Source organism: Coniosporium apollinis (genome assembly GCF_000281105.1).
Source record: "Coniosporium apollinis CBS 100218 chromosome Unknown supercont1.7, whole genome shotgun sequence".
NCBI lineage: Eukaryota > Fungi > Ascomycota > Dothideomycetes > Coniosporium > Coniosporium apollinis.
The window spans coordinates 143,051-159,329 of record NW_006913269.1 but is presented as its reverse complement, the minus strand read 5'-3'; the positions used below and the strand labels follow the sequence as shown (position 1 = coordinate 159,329).

At 53.3% G+C, this 16,279-nt stretch overlaps 8 protein-coding genes across 8 annotated transcripts; 5 read left to right on the top strand and 3 right to left on the bottom strand.

Annotated features, from left to right (window-relative positions):
• Positions 1-5: 5 nt before the first annotated feature.
• On the top strand, positions 6-641 carry W97_01945 (uncharacterized protein; the record flags this gene model as incomplete). The annotated part of the gene is made up of 1 exon (XM_007779848.1): positions 6-641. One exon carries the CDS (start codon positions 6-8, stop codon positions 639-641), a length of 636 nt encoding a protein of 211 aa, XP_007778038.1.
• A 2,192-nt stretch (positions 642-2,833) lies between these two features.
• Positions 2,834-4,603, top strand: W97_01944 (uncharacterized protein; the record flags this gene model as incomplete). Its single annotated transcript, XM_007779847.1, has 1 exon — positions 2,834-4,603. The coding sequence occupies one exon, from the start codon at positions 2,834-2,836 to the stop codon at positions 4,601-4,603; it is 1,770 nt and encodes a 589-aa protein (XP_007778037.1).
• An 11-nt stretch (positions 4,604-4,614) lies between these two features.
• On the bottom strand, positions 4,615-6,189 carry W97_01943 (uncharacterized protein; the record flags this gene model as incomplete). Its single annotated transcript, XM_007779846.1, has 1 exon — positions 4,615-6,189. The coding sequence occupies one exon, from the start codon at positions 6,187-6,189 to the stop codon at positions 4,615-4,617; it is 1,575 nt and encodes a 524-aa protein (XP_007778036.1).
• Positions 6,190-6,684: 495 nt separating this feature from the next.
• Positions 6,685-8,097, top strand: W97_01942 (uncharacterized protein; the record flags this gene model as incomplete). The annotated part of the gene is made up of 1 exon (XM_007779845.1): positions 6,685-8,097. The coding sequence occupies one exon, from the start codon at positions 6,685-6,687 to the stop codon at positions 8,095-8,097; it is 1,413 nt and encodes a 470-aa protein (XP_007778035.1).
• Positions 8,098-8,163: 66 nt separating this feature from the next.
• On the bottom strand, positions 8,164-9,003 carry W97_01941 (uncharacterized protein; the record flags this gene model as incomplete). The annotated part of the gene is made up of 1 exon (XM_007779844.1): positions 8,164-9,003. The coding sequence occupies one exon, from the start codon at positions 9,001-9,003 to the stop codon at positions 8,164-8,166; it is 840 nt and encodes a 279-aa protein (XP_007778034.1).
• Positions 9,004-9,568: 565 nt separating this feature from the next.
• Positions 9,569-10,436, top strand: W97_01940 (uncharacterized protein; the record flags this gene model as incomplete). The annotated part of the gene is made up of 2 exons (XM_007779843.1): positions 9,569-10,296; positions 10,355-10,436. 2 exons carry the CDS (start codon positions 9,569-9,571, stop codon positions 10,434-10,436), a joined length of 810 nt encoding a protein of 269 aa, XP_007778033.1.
• Positions 10,437-11,168: 732 nt separating this feature from the next.
• On the top strand, positions 11,169-12,161 carry W97_01939 (uncharacterized protein; the record flags this gene model as incomplete). The annotated part of the gene is made up of 1 exon (XM_007779842.1): positions 11,169-12,161. The coding sequence occupies one exon, from the start codon at positions 11,169-11,171 to the stop codon at positions 12,159-12,161; it is 993 nt and encodes a 330-aa protein (XP_007778032.1).
• Positions 12,162-12,789: 628 nt separating this feature from the next.
• On the bottom strand, positions 12,790-15,312 carry W97_01938 (uncharacterized protein; the record flags this gene model as incomplete). Its single annotated transcript, XM_007779841.1, has 1 exon — positions 12,790-15,312. The coding sequence occupies one exon, from the start codon at positions 15,310-15,312 to the stop codon at positions 12,790-12,792; it is 2,523 nt and encodes an 840-aa protein (XP_007778031.1).
• Positions 15,313-16,279: the final 967 nt, after the last annotated feature.

The following is a 16,279-nucleotide window of genomic DNA, read 5'->3' as shown; positions in this document are numbered from 1 at the left end:
TCAACATGCTAGACATCACCCTTCGGCCATTGAAAGACAACGTCTTCGATCCCTTGACCAAACTTATACCTGCCTCCGTCAAGCCACTACACATCACTTTGGCTGCGTTCATTGCTGGGATTTCGGGATGCTACTGCGCTGCTACAGGAAGCGTTGGAATGAGCCTCACGCTTTGGGCCCTCAATCGCGTCCTTGATTGTCTTGATGGGGCTGTTGCTCGCCGCCGTAATCAAGTTTCAGATCTGGGAGGGTTCCTCGATTTGCTCGGTGATTTCATCGTGTACTCCTCCATTCCTATTTCTTGCGCTCTGGCGGCGCAGAAGTTAGGCATCCCTTTCCCAAATGGTCGCTGGCTGGCAGTCGCGATGCTGGAGGCTTCGTTCCATATCAACAATTTCGTCTTGTTCTACATTGCAACTATCCTCGAGAAGAGCAAGGCTGCGCGAAAGGAAAGCGTCGTCAAGGAGTTGACTAGCGTCTCCATGCGGCCTGCGCTTATTGAGGGCACGGAGAGCGCTATCATCTTTACCGCGATGCTCGCTTATCCGCAGTATGCGAGGGAGCTGTCATGGTTCATGGTCGTATTGGTATCTGTGGGCATAGCGCAAAGGGTTGTCTGGGTTGTGCCCTTTCTGAAGTAACAACTTGATCACAAAACTGTGAACTTGTTCGATATGTCGATGTATGCCTCTCGATAGATATTTATAACGAAGGTTGCGCTTGCAGCAAACCTATGTCCCTGAGCTTCGCAACCATCGCCTTTGGATCACCCTTGCAAGCAGTGAGGTCTGAGCTTGATAGAACCTGCTCCAATTCTCCTTTGTGATCAGCAAGTACAATCAGAGGATATCGCAGCCCATTCGTCTCGAGAAAGCTCTTCAGCTACAGAGATTCAGCAATCAACTCGAACTGCGAGACTTCCACACCCACCTCTGGAAACACCTCATCGCGGTGCAACTGAATCACTCTGAGCTCAGAATTGCCCTCTATCTCTCGCTTCGCTTCCAGCCATTGCGGCGACTCATTCAATGATAGCCCGCCATGAGTGATGTCGCCTAGCGCTTGTAAGTTGCTGCGTGGCTGGGCAATGAGACACCTGTAACTTGCATGCTGCACACGCTGGCTCGGACTCGGACGACGTCCGGAGCTTTCGGTAGCCATATTTAAGCTTGCCCATCACAGATGCATCGGCGTTGTAAAGGATGTAGAGCTTGCTGTTTATCTCCATATTTAATCGAGCTGGTAAGAGTGTTCTAACGTGGATTGTCTAGAGCAGTCATGGAAATGGGACTGCCTCGTCAGCAAACCCGCCACCGCGAAGGATCACGACGCTAGAATTCAACTTAGAAAACAGACGACTAGAGAGATATAGCCTTCTCCCAATTCGCCTATATGCCTAAGAAATACTAACACTTCGATCTCATCATCATCATTATCATCGGCTCAGGCATTTACGGTATATAGGCGGGGACTACATACAATAAGTCGCGGAAACGCCGGAACCTTCCAACGTAACGTCAAACCTCTTTCCTGGGACTCTTCATCACATGTTTCCAGAAACTTCCCAGGCGGAAAATACCACTTGAACACTCACACAAGTCGTGGCTGGCACCACTCCACCTACCACCGCCGTCCACCGAGATCCACTCACAAGAAGCCCGAGCGGCAATCGCATTGAATATGTCATCTGGCCGACCTCCAGCAAGAACACCGAAGAAACAAAACAAACAGCGGCTGCTATACGTCAAATCGTAGGGTCTGACGTAGACATCGGCGATTACATTAGTGAAGACGAGGGATTATTGCTTTGGTTTTGTTTCTTGACCGAGAAGCAGTTGGAGGCCGGCCGAAGTTTGCCAGGAGTAAGCCCCAGTTCAACTTGGTTATATTATAGGCAAAGAGAGCGGTGTCTTTCCGGCTCCTTCGTACAATATTTTCACTATGGACTCTTTTTGCAAGGCTCGGCCTAGACTATGCGGGCGTGTAGCCTTTCTTACGGGAGACTAAGTTATTGAGGTGCTGACATCTTCGATCGGTAGGTCTCCACTGTTGATGAGAACACAATATGTGCAGAGCCTCTCTAAACCTCCAGACCGTAGTTGAAGAATAACGGCGAATAGGATGGGGATTCATCCTGCACAATGCGTCCAACAGTCAGGTAACAAATCGGGGGATCTTTGGCTGCATACAGGAGCAGATCGCTGCATATGTAGTAAGGGGTTTAATACAACTCGCACGATTCGAAGCTCCGTAGTCTTATATGTTTCTCTTGCAACGCTTATGTTTTCTCGATGGTGTGTACCTTCTGCGACTCTATCATGCCCGTCTATTTATCTTTATATATCTGTAAGGACGGCTTTATGGAGCTGTCCTGTACTAACCGACACCTTTCTATTATTATTCTGTCCACGGTCTTGAAGCTTATGCTTGAAAATCACTTCCGCAATGCCGAGGTGCAGGCTCTTTGGGCTATGGCTACCCTTGATGTCAGCAAACCCGCCACCGAGGCCAATGCAGAAAAATGATGGCCACGCAAAATGGCTGAGGCGCCCCACCTTATGCTAATTTACTTACCATTCAAGCGCACACATCAAGGCCAAATCTATATGGATTGATTTAATAAGCTAGCCGTATACAAAAAGAATATAATAACGATGATTCCGATACAAGCAAGCCTATATGATAGTGTTGTTGAGTGTTAGTGGATTAAACATAATTTTTGCGTGGCCACGTCTTTTCCACGCAAGCCTTGCACCGCGAAGAATCACGATACTAGAACTCAACTTAGAGAACAGGCAACTAGAGAGACACAGCCTACTTTCAACTCGCCTATATGCCTGAGAAATACCAACACTTCGATCTTATCATTATTGGCTTAGGCATTTACGGTATATCAGCCGCGCGTACCTACCTTGAAGTTCACCCACACCACAATGTTGCCATCTTTGAAGCATCAGCGACAGTCGGCGGCGTATGGAGCGCAGAGCGAATGTACAATGATTTTATCACTCAAACGCCGCTGGGAATGGCCGAGTTTTCCGATCTAGTCCTGGAAGACGTGCCTCAAGACGATCAGTACTATGGATTCTTCAAGGCCCGACATATGACAAAATACCTAGAACACTACACTCGAAGTCGTGAATACGCCGGCACCACTATTGCTGACAGGGTCCATTTCAACTCACCGGTAGAGAGGTTGAGCAAGCATGGAGGTCGATGGGCCGTCGCCATCGAAGGCAGCAAGACGATCTATAGCGCCCCTCAGGTAATCGATGCCTCCGGCTTGACTTCAACGCCGCATATACCAAACATACCCGGGAAAGACGCATTCCGGAGCTTGTCACTGCATCACAAGAACTTTGGTCAGTCAGACGTTCTTAGGAATAGCCGCTATCAAGATATCGTAGTGCTTGGAGGGGCCAAATCTGCTGCCGACGTAGCGTACGCCGCCGCAAAATCCCACAAGGAGGTAACTTGGATCATCCGCAAATCCGGCGCGGGCCCTGCAGCATTTGTGCCAGCTCAAGGGCGGGGGCCATACAGAAATTCGAATGAGTCCTTCTACAACCGCCTCACCGCTTCCTTTCTAGCCAGTGCATTCCATTCTGAGAACTGGTGGACTCAATTTCTGTACGTTACAAGAGCCGGGAGAGCACTGTGGAACTGGATCTGGGCCGGTATCAATGCCGGTCCCCAGAAGCTGGCCAAGTTTGACAGACTGGATGGGCAGAAGAATGGGTTCGCCAACCTGAAGCCTGACACGCCGCTATTCTGGCAGAACGATAGCACCGGTATTGTGCAGCGCGCTGACTTCTTCGATACGATTGCTACCCAGGTCCGTGTCATCCGTCAAGACATCCACAGCATAAACGAAGAGGGGTTGGTGCTGGACGACGGCACGGCCGTTGCTGCAGATGCTATCGTTTACTGCACAGGCTGGAAGATATGCCATCCATATCTGGACAACGAGACGGCCGCTCAGCTTGGCTTACCGGTGCACCAGGACTACTGTTCTCCGCAGGAGGTTGTTAGATGGCAAGCTCTGGACCGAGAAGGAGAAATCAAAACGCTCGAGCGCTTTCCCGTTTTGCGGGAGCCACCGTCTCATCGAGCACCCACCGGCGTGCTGTCACCGTTCCGGCTTTACAAGGGCATGCTGCCGCCGCATGACCATTCCATCATCTTTCTCGGGAAGCTCATGCTTGGAAACCACTTCCGCAACGCCGAGGTGCAGGCTCTGTGGGCTGTGGCTGCCCTCGATGGCAACGTATGCTTTCCTTCAACAGAAGATATAGATGCTGAGATAGCCGACACAGTGGCATGGTGCCGCAAGAGATACCTGAGCAAGGGCGAACTGGGCAATTGGCTTTACTTCGACATGGTCCCGTATACAGACATGTTACTGGAGCAGCTGGGCTTGAAGAGTCATCGGAAGACTTGGCTGAAAGATCTTCTTGCACCCTGCCTTGCCAGAGATCTCCGCGGCCTGGTAAATGAGTACAAAGAGCTGCACCAGCCCCCAAGGGCCACAAGTCGTAAGCACAGAAACAGAAGGCGCGCACATGAGACACTCCTAAATCAGTCAGAGAGTTACTCGTTATAGTGTCTTCAGCTTCAAGCTCTATAGACCAAGCTTGTTGTGAAAAGAACTAAAACCACAATACAAAGCATGCCGGCAAACGCCCAGAACCCGCACCGTCTACGCCTGCTCAGCTTCTGCACAAAGTCCTGCCGCAGGTCCCTCTTCAGCAACGGCAAAGCCAACAGGAACCCAACACCAGCGAGCCAGTAGCCTGTAGGAATGATGACGGCCAAAGCGATCTGCGTGACCTTTGTGTACTCCGCACTCTCCGAGTCCACATCTTTCAACGCCAAGCCAACGATTTCTGGCCCGGAACTTGCGACCAGAACTTGGATTGAACTCCAAATGGCAAGACCGAACGTCTTGTACGCTGGCGGAAGCAACAAAGCAACCAGGCCGAAGACCGCCCCAAGCCAAAGCTCTGCCGTCAAGTAGGCCATGCTCATAGTACTGTAAAGGATTCGGATACCTCGGTCTTCATTACCGCCTGCAATTTGCCTCGAGAAGATCATCAGCAAAACGAAAACGCTGCTGATCATCCCGCCAATTGCGGTAATATAAAGCGGTGTCAACTGGGTCTTGTGCCACAGCAACGACGTCAGGATGCCCCCGCTGAGGACCGTCACCGTACCAACGACGCCGACAATGATTCCGTAGCGAGAGTATATTTCTGTGTGAGATGGATAGGTGTTGCTAAGGTAGCTCGGCATGTAGTAGCCGAAAACGTATCCCGACAACTGGCGGAAGGCAGCAGATAACACCAACAGCCAGAAGGAGCGCATGCGGAGAATGTAGTTCAGAGAGGCAAGAAAATCGGATCGAGCGGCTCTCAACTTCGAACCTCTCGTATGTGGAACGGCACCAGCGCCATCGAGAGACGTATCACCGGTAGCATTCCCATCACACCGCCCCAATTGCACCAGGCTCGCCCTTCTGCGAGGTTCCCTCAACACCAGTCTGATCAGAACTGCAATAACAATGCCTACAATTCCAATCGCCCGCATCGCAACCTGCCAGCTCTGGCCCGTCTTGGTAAAAGCGGTGGCAATTTGACCTGACACTGCCTCACCAATGTACACGCCTACGTACAGTACGCTCGTGCCTACAAAGACGTTCTTCCAACCCACCAGATCCGAGATCAAGCTGACCGACAGCGCCTCCACACAGCTCTGTCCAACGCCCATCCCGATCCTTGCGCAAAACAACTGCCAAAAACTGTGCGCAAGCCCCTGGAAAATGACACACAGACTCCACCACGTCGCCGCGACGCTGAGCACCCAGACCCGCGCCTGAGTGTAGTCGGCGATATACGCTATCGGCAGCGCGAGCAGCGCATACACGATGCCGGTCGCGTAGCCGGAGATGAGGGCGTATTGCGTGGAGTTCATGGAAAGGCTGCGTAGGACTGAGGATTGGAAGTAGGACAGGATGAACTTGTCGTATTGGGCGAGGAAGTAGTTGAGGAAGAGGAGGGCGATGGAGAGGTAGGTGTGGAGGTGACGGACGAGGCTGGCGGGCTTCGGGGGAGGGGTTTCGAAGACATTACCGTTGTGCTGCTGGTCTGTAGATCGGTGTACATCGTCTTTGGTATCGATGCCCGAAGCCATTGTTTGTAACTTGTGGTGGGAAAATAGATTCTGACGATGCAGTTGGAATCTGAAGCGGGAAATCTACCCCACGTTACATCTTGTCGATCTCCCGCTTGCTGCCAACTTTAAATCTTAAGTGATGTCACAGCGCTTAAGCACTCATAAATGTACATGAATTCCGGCCCCAGAAAGCAACGTCCATGATATCTTTACCATGTTACCTAGAAAAAACTTGAGTTTGTAATCGAGCTTAACATCGTTATTATACCATAAGAAAATATCATTACACTGGTATGCACGCGAAAATACAATCAGGTCATTCAGCAGTCGAACGACTTCATGCATCGATTGCCTAAGCAATCCTGTGTAAAGAATTGATCTCGGTGTTCTGATACCGTAAGATGACGGTCGCAATCCAGCTTACCGCAAGATTGTGCTGAATACGGCAAAGAGCAGGCGCAACACCGTCCTTCCCTTGACAATCGGACGCTTAAGTTACCGTGATACTCAGCAATGGCAGATCCACCGCCTCAACTGCCCGCCGGCACATCCTCCACACTACGCGGCCTCTCGCAGAACCTCTCCTTCCACTCCTCGCCCGAAGCCTTCATCACCACCAAAGTACTAGAGTTCCAGCGCGCCCACCCCAACCTGATCAATTCGCGCGCAGTGGTTAGAGCCAAGATTTTAAACCGCAACGTCGCGATCGTTTCGTCGCATGCGCAGATCCAGCAGGTCCTGCGTGACAGGGGAGACGGTGGGGAGCCAGCTTACACGGCCAGCGAAGCCTATGACGAGTTAATGGCGGCGTTCTTCCCTAGCCCGAATTTGCTGTTGGCGGATGGGATGGGCCATGCGCAAATGCGGGAGGGGTGGGAACAGAGGATGAGAGAGCTGCCGAGCGGACTTACAGAGGTGGTGGGAGAGGTCACAAAGGTGCATCTCGGATCGGTGCCGTTCGACTCGGAGATCGACCTCTACGACTGGCTGAAGACAATGTGCTGGAAAATCCTGCTTGGGATGTTTCTGGGCCTTAAAGCTGAAGATACGGAATTCGCGGAGATTGAGCAGTTGCAGGAGGAGTTGCTTCGCGGACAGTTCTCGTTGATGCCAGTGAGCATCAATACAGGCGTGTGGAAGAGCCCGAGAAAGAAGGGCATCACCGCTAAGGAGAAGCTTCAGAAGATCATAGCCACGCGGCTGGAGAAGCAGGCCGGGGCGTGTCCGTTTGCACATGCTAATACCGTCCAGCTGGAAGACGTTGCAAACCATGTGCTGCTGTTCACTAGCAGTCTTGCTGTCAAGGCGCTGGCGTCATTGTTGACAGCGTTCTTGCTGAATCTCTTTCTTTTCCCGTGGAACGATAATCCAGGTCTCGCGTCAAGCCTTGATTGCACGGACGAAGGGGATCAGGCACGAATACTGAGAAGCATACTGCTAGAGACCGAGCGACTCAGCCCACCGATTGTGGGTGTCATGCGCCGATCCATGCGCGAGACCGTGATTTCGACGCCCCAAGGTGAGCCAGATATACAGATCCCTGGCGGATGGGACGTCTGGCTGTACTTCGTCGGCGGAGGTCGGGATCCTGTTGCGATCGGGGAGACCTGGGATCGGTTTGTGCCTGATCGGTATATAGATGGAAGTGTCGCCAGCAGCATAGCCTTTGGCGCAGGGCGGAAAACTTGTCTGGGCCGAGATTTGATCCGAGACCTTGCGCTTAAGGTAGCCACAACGCTCATTGACTCAGGAGCCAGGATGGACGGCGAGATCGAGCGACCGGGCGTCAAGGGATGGCTCGGGTGGGTGAAGAACGATAGTATAGACGTACAGGACTGGGCCAAGGACATGAAACAGTTGCCGACCCAGCATCCCGCTGATCCTGTTTTCGTCCGCATACATTCTACCATCGGCGCTGGTAGCTAGGTACACGTAAATTTTCGAAGCGTTCCTGAATCTTGAAGGGGTACGGCATCATTGAAAAGGTCTAGTTCAGATAGAACCAAGCATGCTGTTTCTCTTTCTGCCATCCATCAGTGCTCGCCTGACAATGCTTCTGACCAGCGTCAGCCACCAGACTCCGTTCACGCCGACCAAGGCCGCCGTGCCGATTTGGCATGACCTCCTGAGCCTCAAGAACGCTTGCCATGGGCCAAGTCCATGGTAGTCTCCATACCGTTTAAGAACCCACCCGACAGTGCCAAACCGAAAAGCAGCGAAAGTCAGCATAAGTATGATGTCCGCGATGAGACTCGGCCTGCCGCGTCTCTGCCTAATCCAGTACCTGATGTGCAGCACTGGATTACTGGCGTTCATGAGCAGAAAGGCTACAATGACCCACACGCCTCTCTCACGGCCTGCGGCGATGTAGGTTTGAAGGTATCCCAGGGCGGCGGCAAGTAGCATGTGGTGTGCGAGGAGAACAGGCGAGGAACTTGCAAGAGAAGCTAGTGCAGCAGTATGGTTGTTCAGCTGTCTCTTTTGCTTTGTCTCATAGATAAGCGCGCCGGTGTCGTACAGTAGGTACCCCGTTTCCCATGCCGTAAGTGCATTTGCGAGTGATGAGCGGCCCCTGATCACTGGGTTCTCTGACTCGTCCAAGTTTCCCTGACCAGCTTCTGGATTGGTGGATAAAGCCACTTCATTTGTCCATCGAGAAGGTTTTAGGGCGTAGAGTACAATGAGAGCAGTGGCGGCCGAGTGGAGGGTAGAGATGACCTTGATGCATAGTCTGATCCGCGTAGAAGGTTGCTCGTTACCAATGAGGGATCGCAGAAGGATACTATATGCGGCCGAGGAAGCTGCTACGGTAGCATATGGATTCAGAGCCATAAGACAGGGAAGTTCGTATTACTTGTAAGGAGCGGTGATCTTGTTGTAGATCGTGTAAAGCTTCTTGCACCGTGGTCCAAGCGAAGATAACTGGACCTGAGATTGAGTCCGTATAGTCTGAGCAGGGATATGAATATGCCAGATGTAGGGATGCAGGAATATCGTGATATCCGTTAATGGCTGTTCGTGACAGCGAAGAAGGTTTACCCCTGCTGCTCAGATCTCCACAGGGATTGCAGAGCCTCAACGCCACATCGTGGCGCCGCCTACCGCAGAATCCCGGTCGAGCACATAAACATCAATTTGGCATGAGAGGAAGTGCAATCGGTTGTACAGATGTTAGAAGAGAGGACTCACTGAGGCTGTGCTGATACTGCACCGCCACAGCCAGTCGCACATGCCAGAAGACCAACGACTTGGTTACGTCATGTGGTTGGCATTTGGACAACCGCCTCGCAAAGGCAGTGCATCTTCGACTCCTCATATCACACAGCCCCCTTGACAACTACATAAAGTCTCCAAACCTGCGCACATCCTTTACGCAAAACCCAACAATAAACTCAAGATGACCACTCCCACTGACGCACCACCTTCCTACGACACCGTTGCCGACTCCTCCAAAGCCTACGCAACCCGCAATGGCATCCCGCCCGAGCACCGTCGCAGCATGGAAGACGAGGCGCGCCCGCTTCCACCAGGCTGGATCCGCCAATTCGACTCCAAAACCAACCATCAATTCTTCGTCGACACCAAGACTGACCCCCCGCGCTCGATCTGGCACCATCCCTACGATGATGACGAGTACCTTGCCACCCTCCCACCCTACGAACGCGAGCACATTACCCGTCTGCAGCGGAGTGTCAGCATGAAGGACATCGAAGCCGAGAGCAGCGATGACGAAGCCGGGCCCAGCTCCGCCCGCAAAGGCTCTACGGCCACCACAGGAGGCGAAGACATCGGCGGTGTTCACCGCTTCGGGCGCCGCCTCAAGGACAAACTCACCAGTTCCAGTCACGAGGAGCGTGAAGCGGGCCGCCGCCGCCGCGAGGAGGAAGAGCGCAAAGCGTATCGCGCCCATCTCGCTGCGCGCCAGGCCATGGCCCGAGCTATCGAGACCGGGCAGCCGCAGTACGTTGGCAAGGACCATCAGGGTCGGGATGTGTACATTGAGCCGCCGTACGGGGCCATGGCACCGATGGGTGCGTACGGGTACAACCCGTATGCACAGGGTCCGTACGCGGATCCGAACGCGAGGTTCTATAGGCCGCAGGTGCCGTATAGGCGGCCCTACGGGTATGTTATAACCCAACCCGGGTAACAAACATGATACCCTAGCTAACTTAAACGCTAGTTACGGTTATGGGGGTGGCTTGGGGCTGCCGCTGGCGGGTGGTATCCTTGGCGGAGCGATGCTCGGGGGCTTGTTGTTCTAGAGAGCAGTAACGAGCAGGGATTTGGGCGGCTTCGATAAGCAAGATACCCAAAAGCGATTGCTCTGACACGTACTCATGAAGATCGCGGCAGCGAGGGCCGTTGCGCCTGATTGACGATTTATGTTTGTCTGGAAAGCCTTGGTCGGCCGAGCTGTGAGCTCTCAGCTTCGAGCATAGGATACGATTTTACTAAAACAGTAAAGAAAGTTTGTTCTCTCACTCGTGTACTAGAAGGGTGATCTGTTCCGCCATGATAAGGAGAAACCGTTCGTCGAGCACGAGGATCCGGATATGAACGTCTTTCCTCTTGCATATGAGAAGGAGTAAAAAAGAATCAGTGAGGCTTGCGATCTCTGGGTTCCATCACTTCTCTACCTTTGTGGCGGTGTCCCGAATGGTATTCTATAAGGCAGTGCATTAGTGCTGAGATAAGCATAGGTTTATAATATCCGACATCTCCGTCTCGCCTTCCATTAGCCCTTGCTAAGAGCATACCGGGCATACACAGTATGTGATAATGCCCGTCAGACTGGTGCTCGCATTACTCATAGATCTGCAAGAGGATCAGCAGAGCCACGGAGATACGCCCCTACCTCCGTACTCCATGTTCATCTACTTGATATAAGATCACCTTTATACTACACTTCTATTCCTCCCCCACGTCCTCTGTGGGCTGTCACGCACACAATCCTACTTGCTAACATGTCCTCTGAAGGATTTCTTCAACCCGCTATGAGCATCCTCGTCCTCGGTGCCGGCGAGCTTGGCCTCTCAGTCCTGCGTGCCCTCTCCCAGCATCATTTGATCCAATCCCACCGGACTCATCTATCCGTCCTCCTCCGGCCCTCATCCCTCTCCTCCCCCACCGCTTCCCAAGCCCGCGTTCATGATGAGCTGCGCCGCCTCAACGTCTCACCTATCCCCGGTGACATCGTCACCTCCACCGTCTCCGAGCTCTCTTCCAGCATCAAACCCTTTGACGTGGTAATCGGCTGCATGGGCTTTGGTTGCCCCGCCGGAACGCAAGTCAAAATCGCGCGAGCGGTGCTCGAGGCGGGTGTCAAGCGCTACATCCCCTGGCAGTTCGGCATCGATTACGATGTTGTCGGCAGGGGGAGCGGGATGGAGTTGTTTGATGAGCAGCTGGACATTAGAGACTTGCTTCGAGGTCAGAAAGGGGGACGGCGAACGGGGTGGACGGTTATCAGCACGGGAATGTTCATGAGTTTTCTGTTCGAGGAGGCGTTTGGTGTGGTGACTGGTCTTCACCTGAGCGGCAGCGAACATGGTGATGGGGAGGGGGAAGTGGAGGTGCAGGATGATGCCGAGGTCATGGTCCACGCGCTGGGAAGTTGGGACAGTGCAGTCACGGTCACGGCGGTTGAGGATATTGGACGCATCACGGCGGAGGTGGCGATGGACATCAACGTCGAAGATAAGGTCGTGTATACGGCGGGGGAGACAATAAGCTATGCTCGGCTAGCGAATGTTGTGGATGCGGTTACTGAGAAGACGCTTGCACGGGAGTTATATACGACCGAGGAGCTGGGAAGGAAAGTGAAGGAGGGAAGTATGATGGACAAATATAGGTTAGTGTTTGCCAAAGGGAAAGGCGTCTCGTGGTCGAAAGAAGAGAGCTGGAATGAGCGGAGGGGAATGCAAGTTGAAGACGTAAGGACCTGGCTAGAACGGCGCCTAGGGGAACACATGGATAGCGTAGGATAGGTAATTCAGGTTGCCTGCTCTTGTACTCTGGGGTTTCTGACAGCCTGTCGACAACTAAATTCGCGCCCAAGGGCCAACTGAAAAGAAGGTTGCCGCTTCTCGGCTGGTGGCTTCTTCAATCAGATTCACCATCAAACTAGACTCTTGATCTTGTCGATCGTAGAGCAGCGAGACTAATTCCATGCGATGGAGACTAAAAGATATCTGGCAGTTTAATCTCTTAAAGCACCAATTATATAAGGTGTTTCTAACCTGCAGACTGATCTTTTCGCTGTCCACCTCTAGGACTAAGAGGAACTTGCAATGCGGCAACGCACATTTCGGATGGCCCTTGGCGTTTGCGCTTCGACAAGGCTACATTTGATTCCCTGCTCAAACGAGCAAGCGAGAATCCATATGCGATCCTCCTAACACTGCTCCGAGCTTACAAGAAAGGGTTTACAAGGCCCGTCACTTGTATAGAAAGCAAAGTGTATCCACAGTGTCTACATCCCCACAAGGAAGATATATACAACACTACCCAACAAGATGCTTACAGGTATCAAAACTTCCAAAGTTCGAAAGACAGAGCCCCCTATACACATTCGCTAATCCCAAGAAACGCCCATAACATCTTGTTGATCTACATCTAAGCCTCCTCAGCCGTATGTTCAAATACCAAATCGACCTGCTTGACCGGATGCAAGAGTATCCCCGGCAAACACATCCTACCCTCAAAAGCCTCCTCAAACTCCTCCCCGCCGTCGTTATCCACCTTAAAACCGAGCCACCTCTTCCACAAGTTCGGTGCAAATCCGGAATGGTAGTACCAGCTGCTTCCAATGAAGTTATGCTGCCGCTCGTCCGAGAAGACAGACGTCCTCGCCCCACCCGCCGCGCCATTCCGCCCGCCATTGAACGTCGCCGCCAGCAACGCAGTCGGCCAGCGGCGGTCAATGAAGACGGGATGCGGCGCATAAACAGCTTTGTAGCCATGATGCAGCGCCACTGTCCCAGGCCACATCTCAGAGAACATGGAATGCCGCTTCAGCGCCGTCTCGGCGTGCATAGTCAACAGCAGCCTGCGCGACAGACGACCAGTGGTATTGATGACGGTGCGGCGGGGTGGGAGGCCGCGCGTGGTGTTATAGCCCGTCACGTCTTCCGCGAGGATCCAGTTCGTGCCCGCAGGGTCGAAGAGAGGGTTGAAGGTTATGAGATCGGCGTCTTCGCCGACGCCCCAGGTGTCCTGGTCTTCTTTGTAGCTGTGTGGCGGTACGGGGTCGTTCGAGCTATCGGCCAGCTCGTTATCGAGAGGTGGTTCGGGACCCCAGATCGGCTTCTCCGGGCCGGTCAGTTGCTCGTTCTTGACGGAGTCGGGGATATTGGGGTTCTTGGCCGCGAGGTCTGCCCAGATGTTTGCTTTAGAGTTAGTGCCGTGCTCGGTCTGGACGCGCACCATGTGCTTGAAGTCGTCCCAGGTGCCGTGTTCAGAGGGGACGTAGAAGCGGGTGTTGCGCTCCCAGAGGCCCTTGCGGGGTTGTTGCTTTGCCCAGGAGGATATTTGGGAGAGGAGGTGATAGTAATGCCCTGTGTAGCGGACGTCCATCTCCCAGTGCCAGAAGAAGTCGTATTCGGGGTGCTGGTGGGCGAAGTACTGTACGGGCATGAATGTGCTGCGGTAGGCGCCGTGCACGGGGAGATTGCGGTAGAAGGACTCCTCGAGCCCGCCGTAGAGGAGGCCCATTTGTCTTTCGGTCCAGAGCGTTCCCATGCCGCGGAACTCTTTTGGGAGCGAGTCATCCAGGACGCGCTGGTGAGTAGCGTCATCAGACCAGATAGGTAGGTTGTCATCCTTGACGTGAATGAGGAAGTGGAGAACGTATTCGCCTCCGGAGTGGATGGTGAGCTCGGAGATGAGTGAGCGCAAGAAGATCAGGTCTTCATCATCGTATTGGTAGTCGTGCCACGTCCGGATCAAGATCGCTGTCCTAAGGAGGAGCTTGTCAGGCGCCTGCTGCGATCGCACGGGCACAGTGTTATTACTGGTAGCGTCCATAAGCGCCGCGAGTCTGTCGGAACTTGACCGCTCAGTATCGCCCCGGGTCCCGAGGAGCTCTTTAGTACTCCCAGATTCAGATGACAGGGCTTGGGGGTCCGGCCCACCATCTGCCATCGCTTGATAAGAATGGTTACGGCCCTTCGGCTTGGCTTTGAACCTGTGTTCATTCGCCGTCAGACAGCGGTCCTGCACCTTCTTCCAGCTGACCGCTCTGAAGTCAACTTCTGTTCCGTCTTCCCAGATCTGCTCGACCCCTTCCCTGTCACCCTCCATGCCGGCTCCACTGCCGCCGAGCTTCCTGCTGTAGCCGTAACCATATGGCCCCAACCTCCCATACCTCTCAAAGCAGACATCATTTCTTAAACCAAGCAGTTCATAGGATCCCATGATATTATCCGGTTGCCCCTTTACAACACCGTTGTACACCCGCGTCCTCGGTATCCTCCTCTTCTCCTCATCCAAGAAACACTCCTGTATTGCGCCATAACCCTCCTCCTCTTTCTTTCCATAAGGATGGAATATCTGACTCGGCGGCAAGCCCCCTGCCGCAACCTCCTCATACGGCTCCCCAGCCTGCGCCTCTTCTCCTGCCGCAACCTCATCCCCCTTTCGCGGATACTCAGGCACATTCAGTTCCTTAGGCACCAGTGTTCTGATCCCACCATGATACCTCTTCAAAAACGGAAACGCTTCCCATATCGGCGGTTTCGGAGGCGACCTTCCCAGCCCCAACTCCACATTTCTCGCACTCGCCCAGCTCAGTCTCGTAAGCGTAAGTATAAAGACAACAATTATACTCCCAAGCACGAAGGTAAAATATCTCGAAAACCGGCGTGGGCCCCTATACGCAAAGAAGCTCGGCGCATTATGTTGTGTATGCGCTTTCCGCGATGCGGAGGAGGAGCGGCGCTGGGAGGAGGGAAACATGGGCTGCTGGACGCCCGAGGAGGCGCGGGAGGAGTAGGCGGAGCTGGGCGTGGAGAAGCGGTCGAACTCATCGAGGGAGTGCCGCTTTTCGATGTCGGCGAGATCGTCGTCGTCGCTGCTGTCTGCGGCGGGATGAAGCGAGGTATACCGATGGCGCTTGGCCGCTCGGAGGGGGTTTGGCATTGTGATTGTGCCCGCGGTGGAGCGAGCGAGAAAGAGCAATTATCGCATCCGTGTCCTGCTATACAGTGGAATTGGTGCAAATTGAGGGCTATATCGACGGTAATGGCAGTGGTGATTGTAAGGATTGGCGACAACTGCCAAGGTGCTACGATCTCGGCGTTCGAAGAACCTGTGCAGACTGCAACGGACGAAGATAGTGGGAAGGATGGGTGCAATCGCATTCCAAATCTTCCATTCGGTATACGCGATCAGAAATAGAAGCAATTGCAATGATGGTAGTATGAAAAGGCGGAAGAAAAGTAGCGGTTGCCATGGTAAACAAAATACCACCCGCGACCCTTGCCCTTCTCGTATCCAAACCCTGAAACCAACCCCAACCGTGCGTCCAACTGCATCAACAACTGGTTCAGGGACTGTCGTACGAGATCTGAGATCTGAGATCTGACATCTGACACACTGACGGAGAAGGGGCTCTCAAAGCCTCAAACGACAATCCAGCCCAGCTTCGCAATTCCCATTGTCAACACGTTGTCGATGAACGAGCCGGTCTTCCCGCTCTCCAGGCCGAATGGGATATCGCTCATCATCTCGGCCAAATTGATCCCCTTTTCGTGTCCGTATATAGACGGGTTGATAACTCGATGACCTGTCGCGGCGAGACAGCGGCAGTCTAATTGGGCGGAGGCGGTCAGCTACGTGTTGTGTGCTCTCAGCGCTGGTGTAGTAGCGGTTTAGAGAAGGGTGATTAAGGTAATGTACAAGCCTGCATGACAACGGTCATCTCAGCTGTCACGATCGCGGACTGCCCGAACAGAACGATCCAGAGAAGATTCATGGTGGCGGAGGATGAAAGGTGGGCAAGCCGATGACAACACCTTCGAGTCACAGGGTCGAGGTTCTGGTACCGCAGCTTCACACTGGATGTTTTGAAAGTTGAAACGGGCACTGCCGGAAGAGACGACAGCCC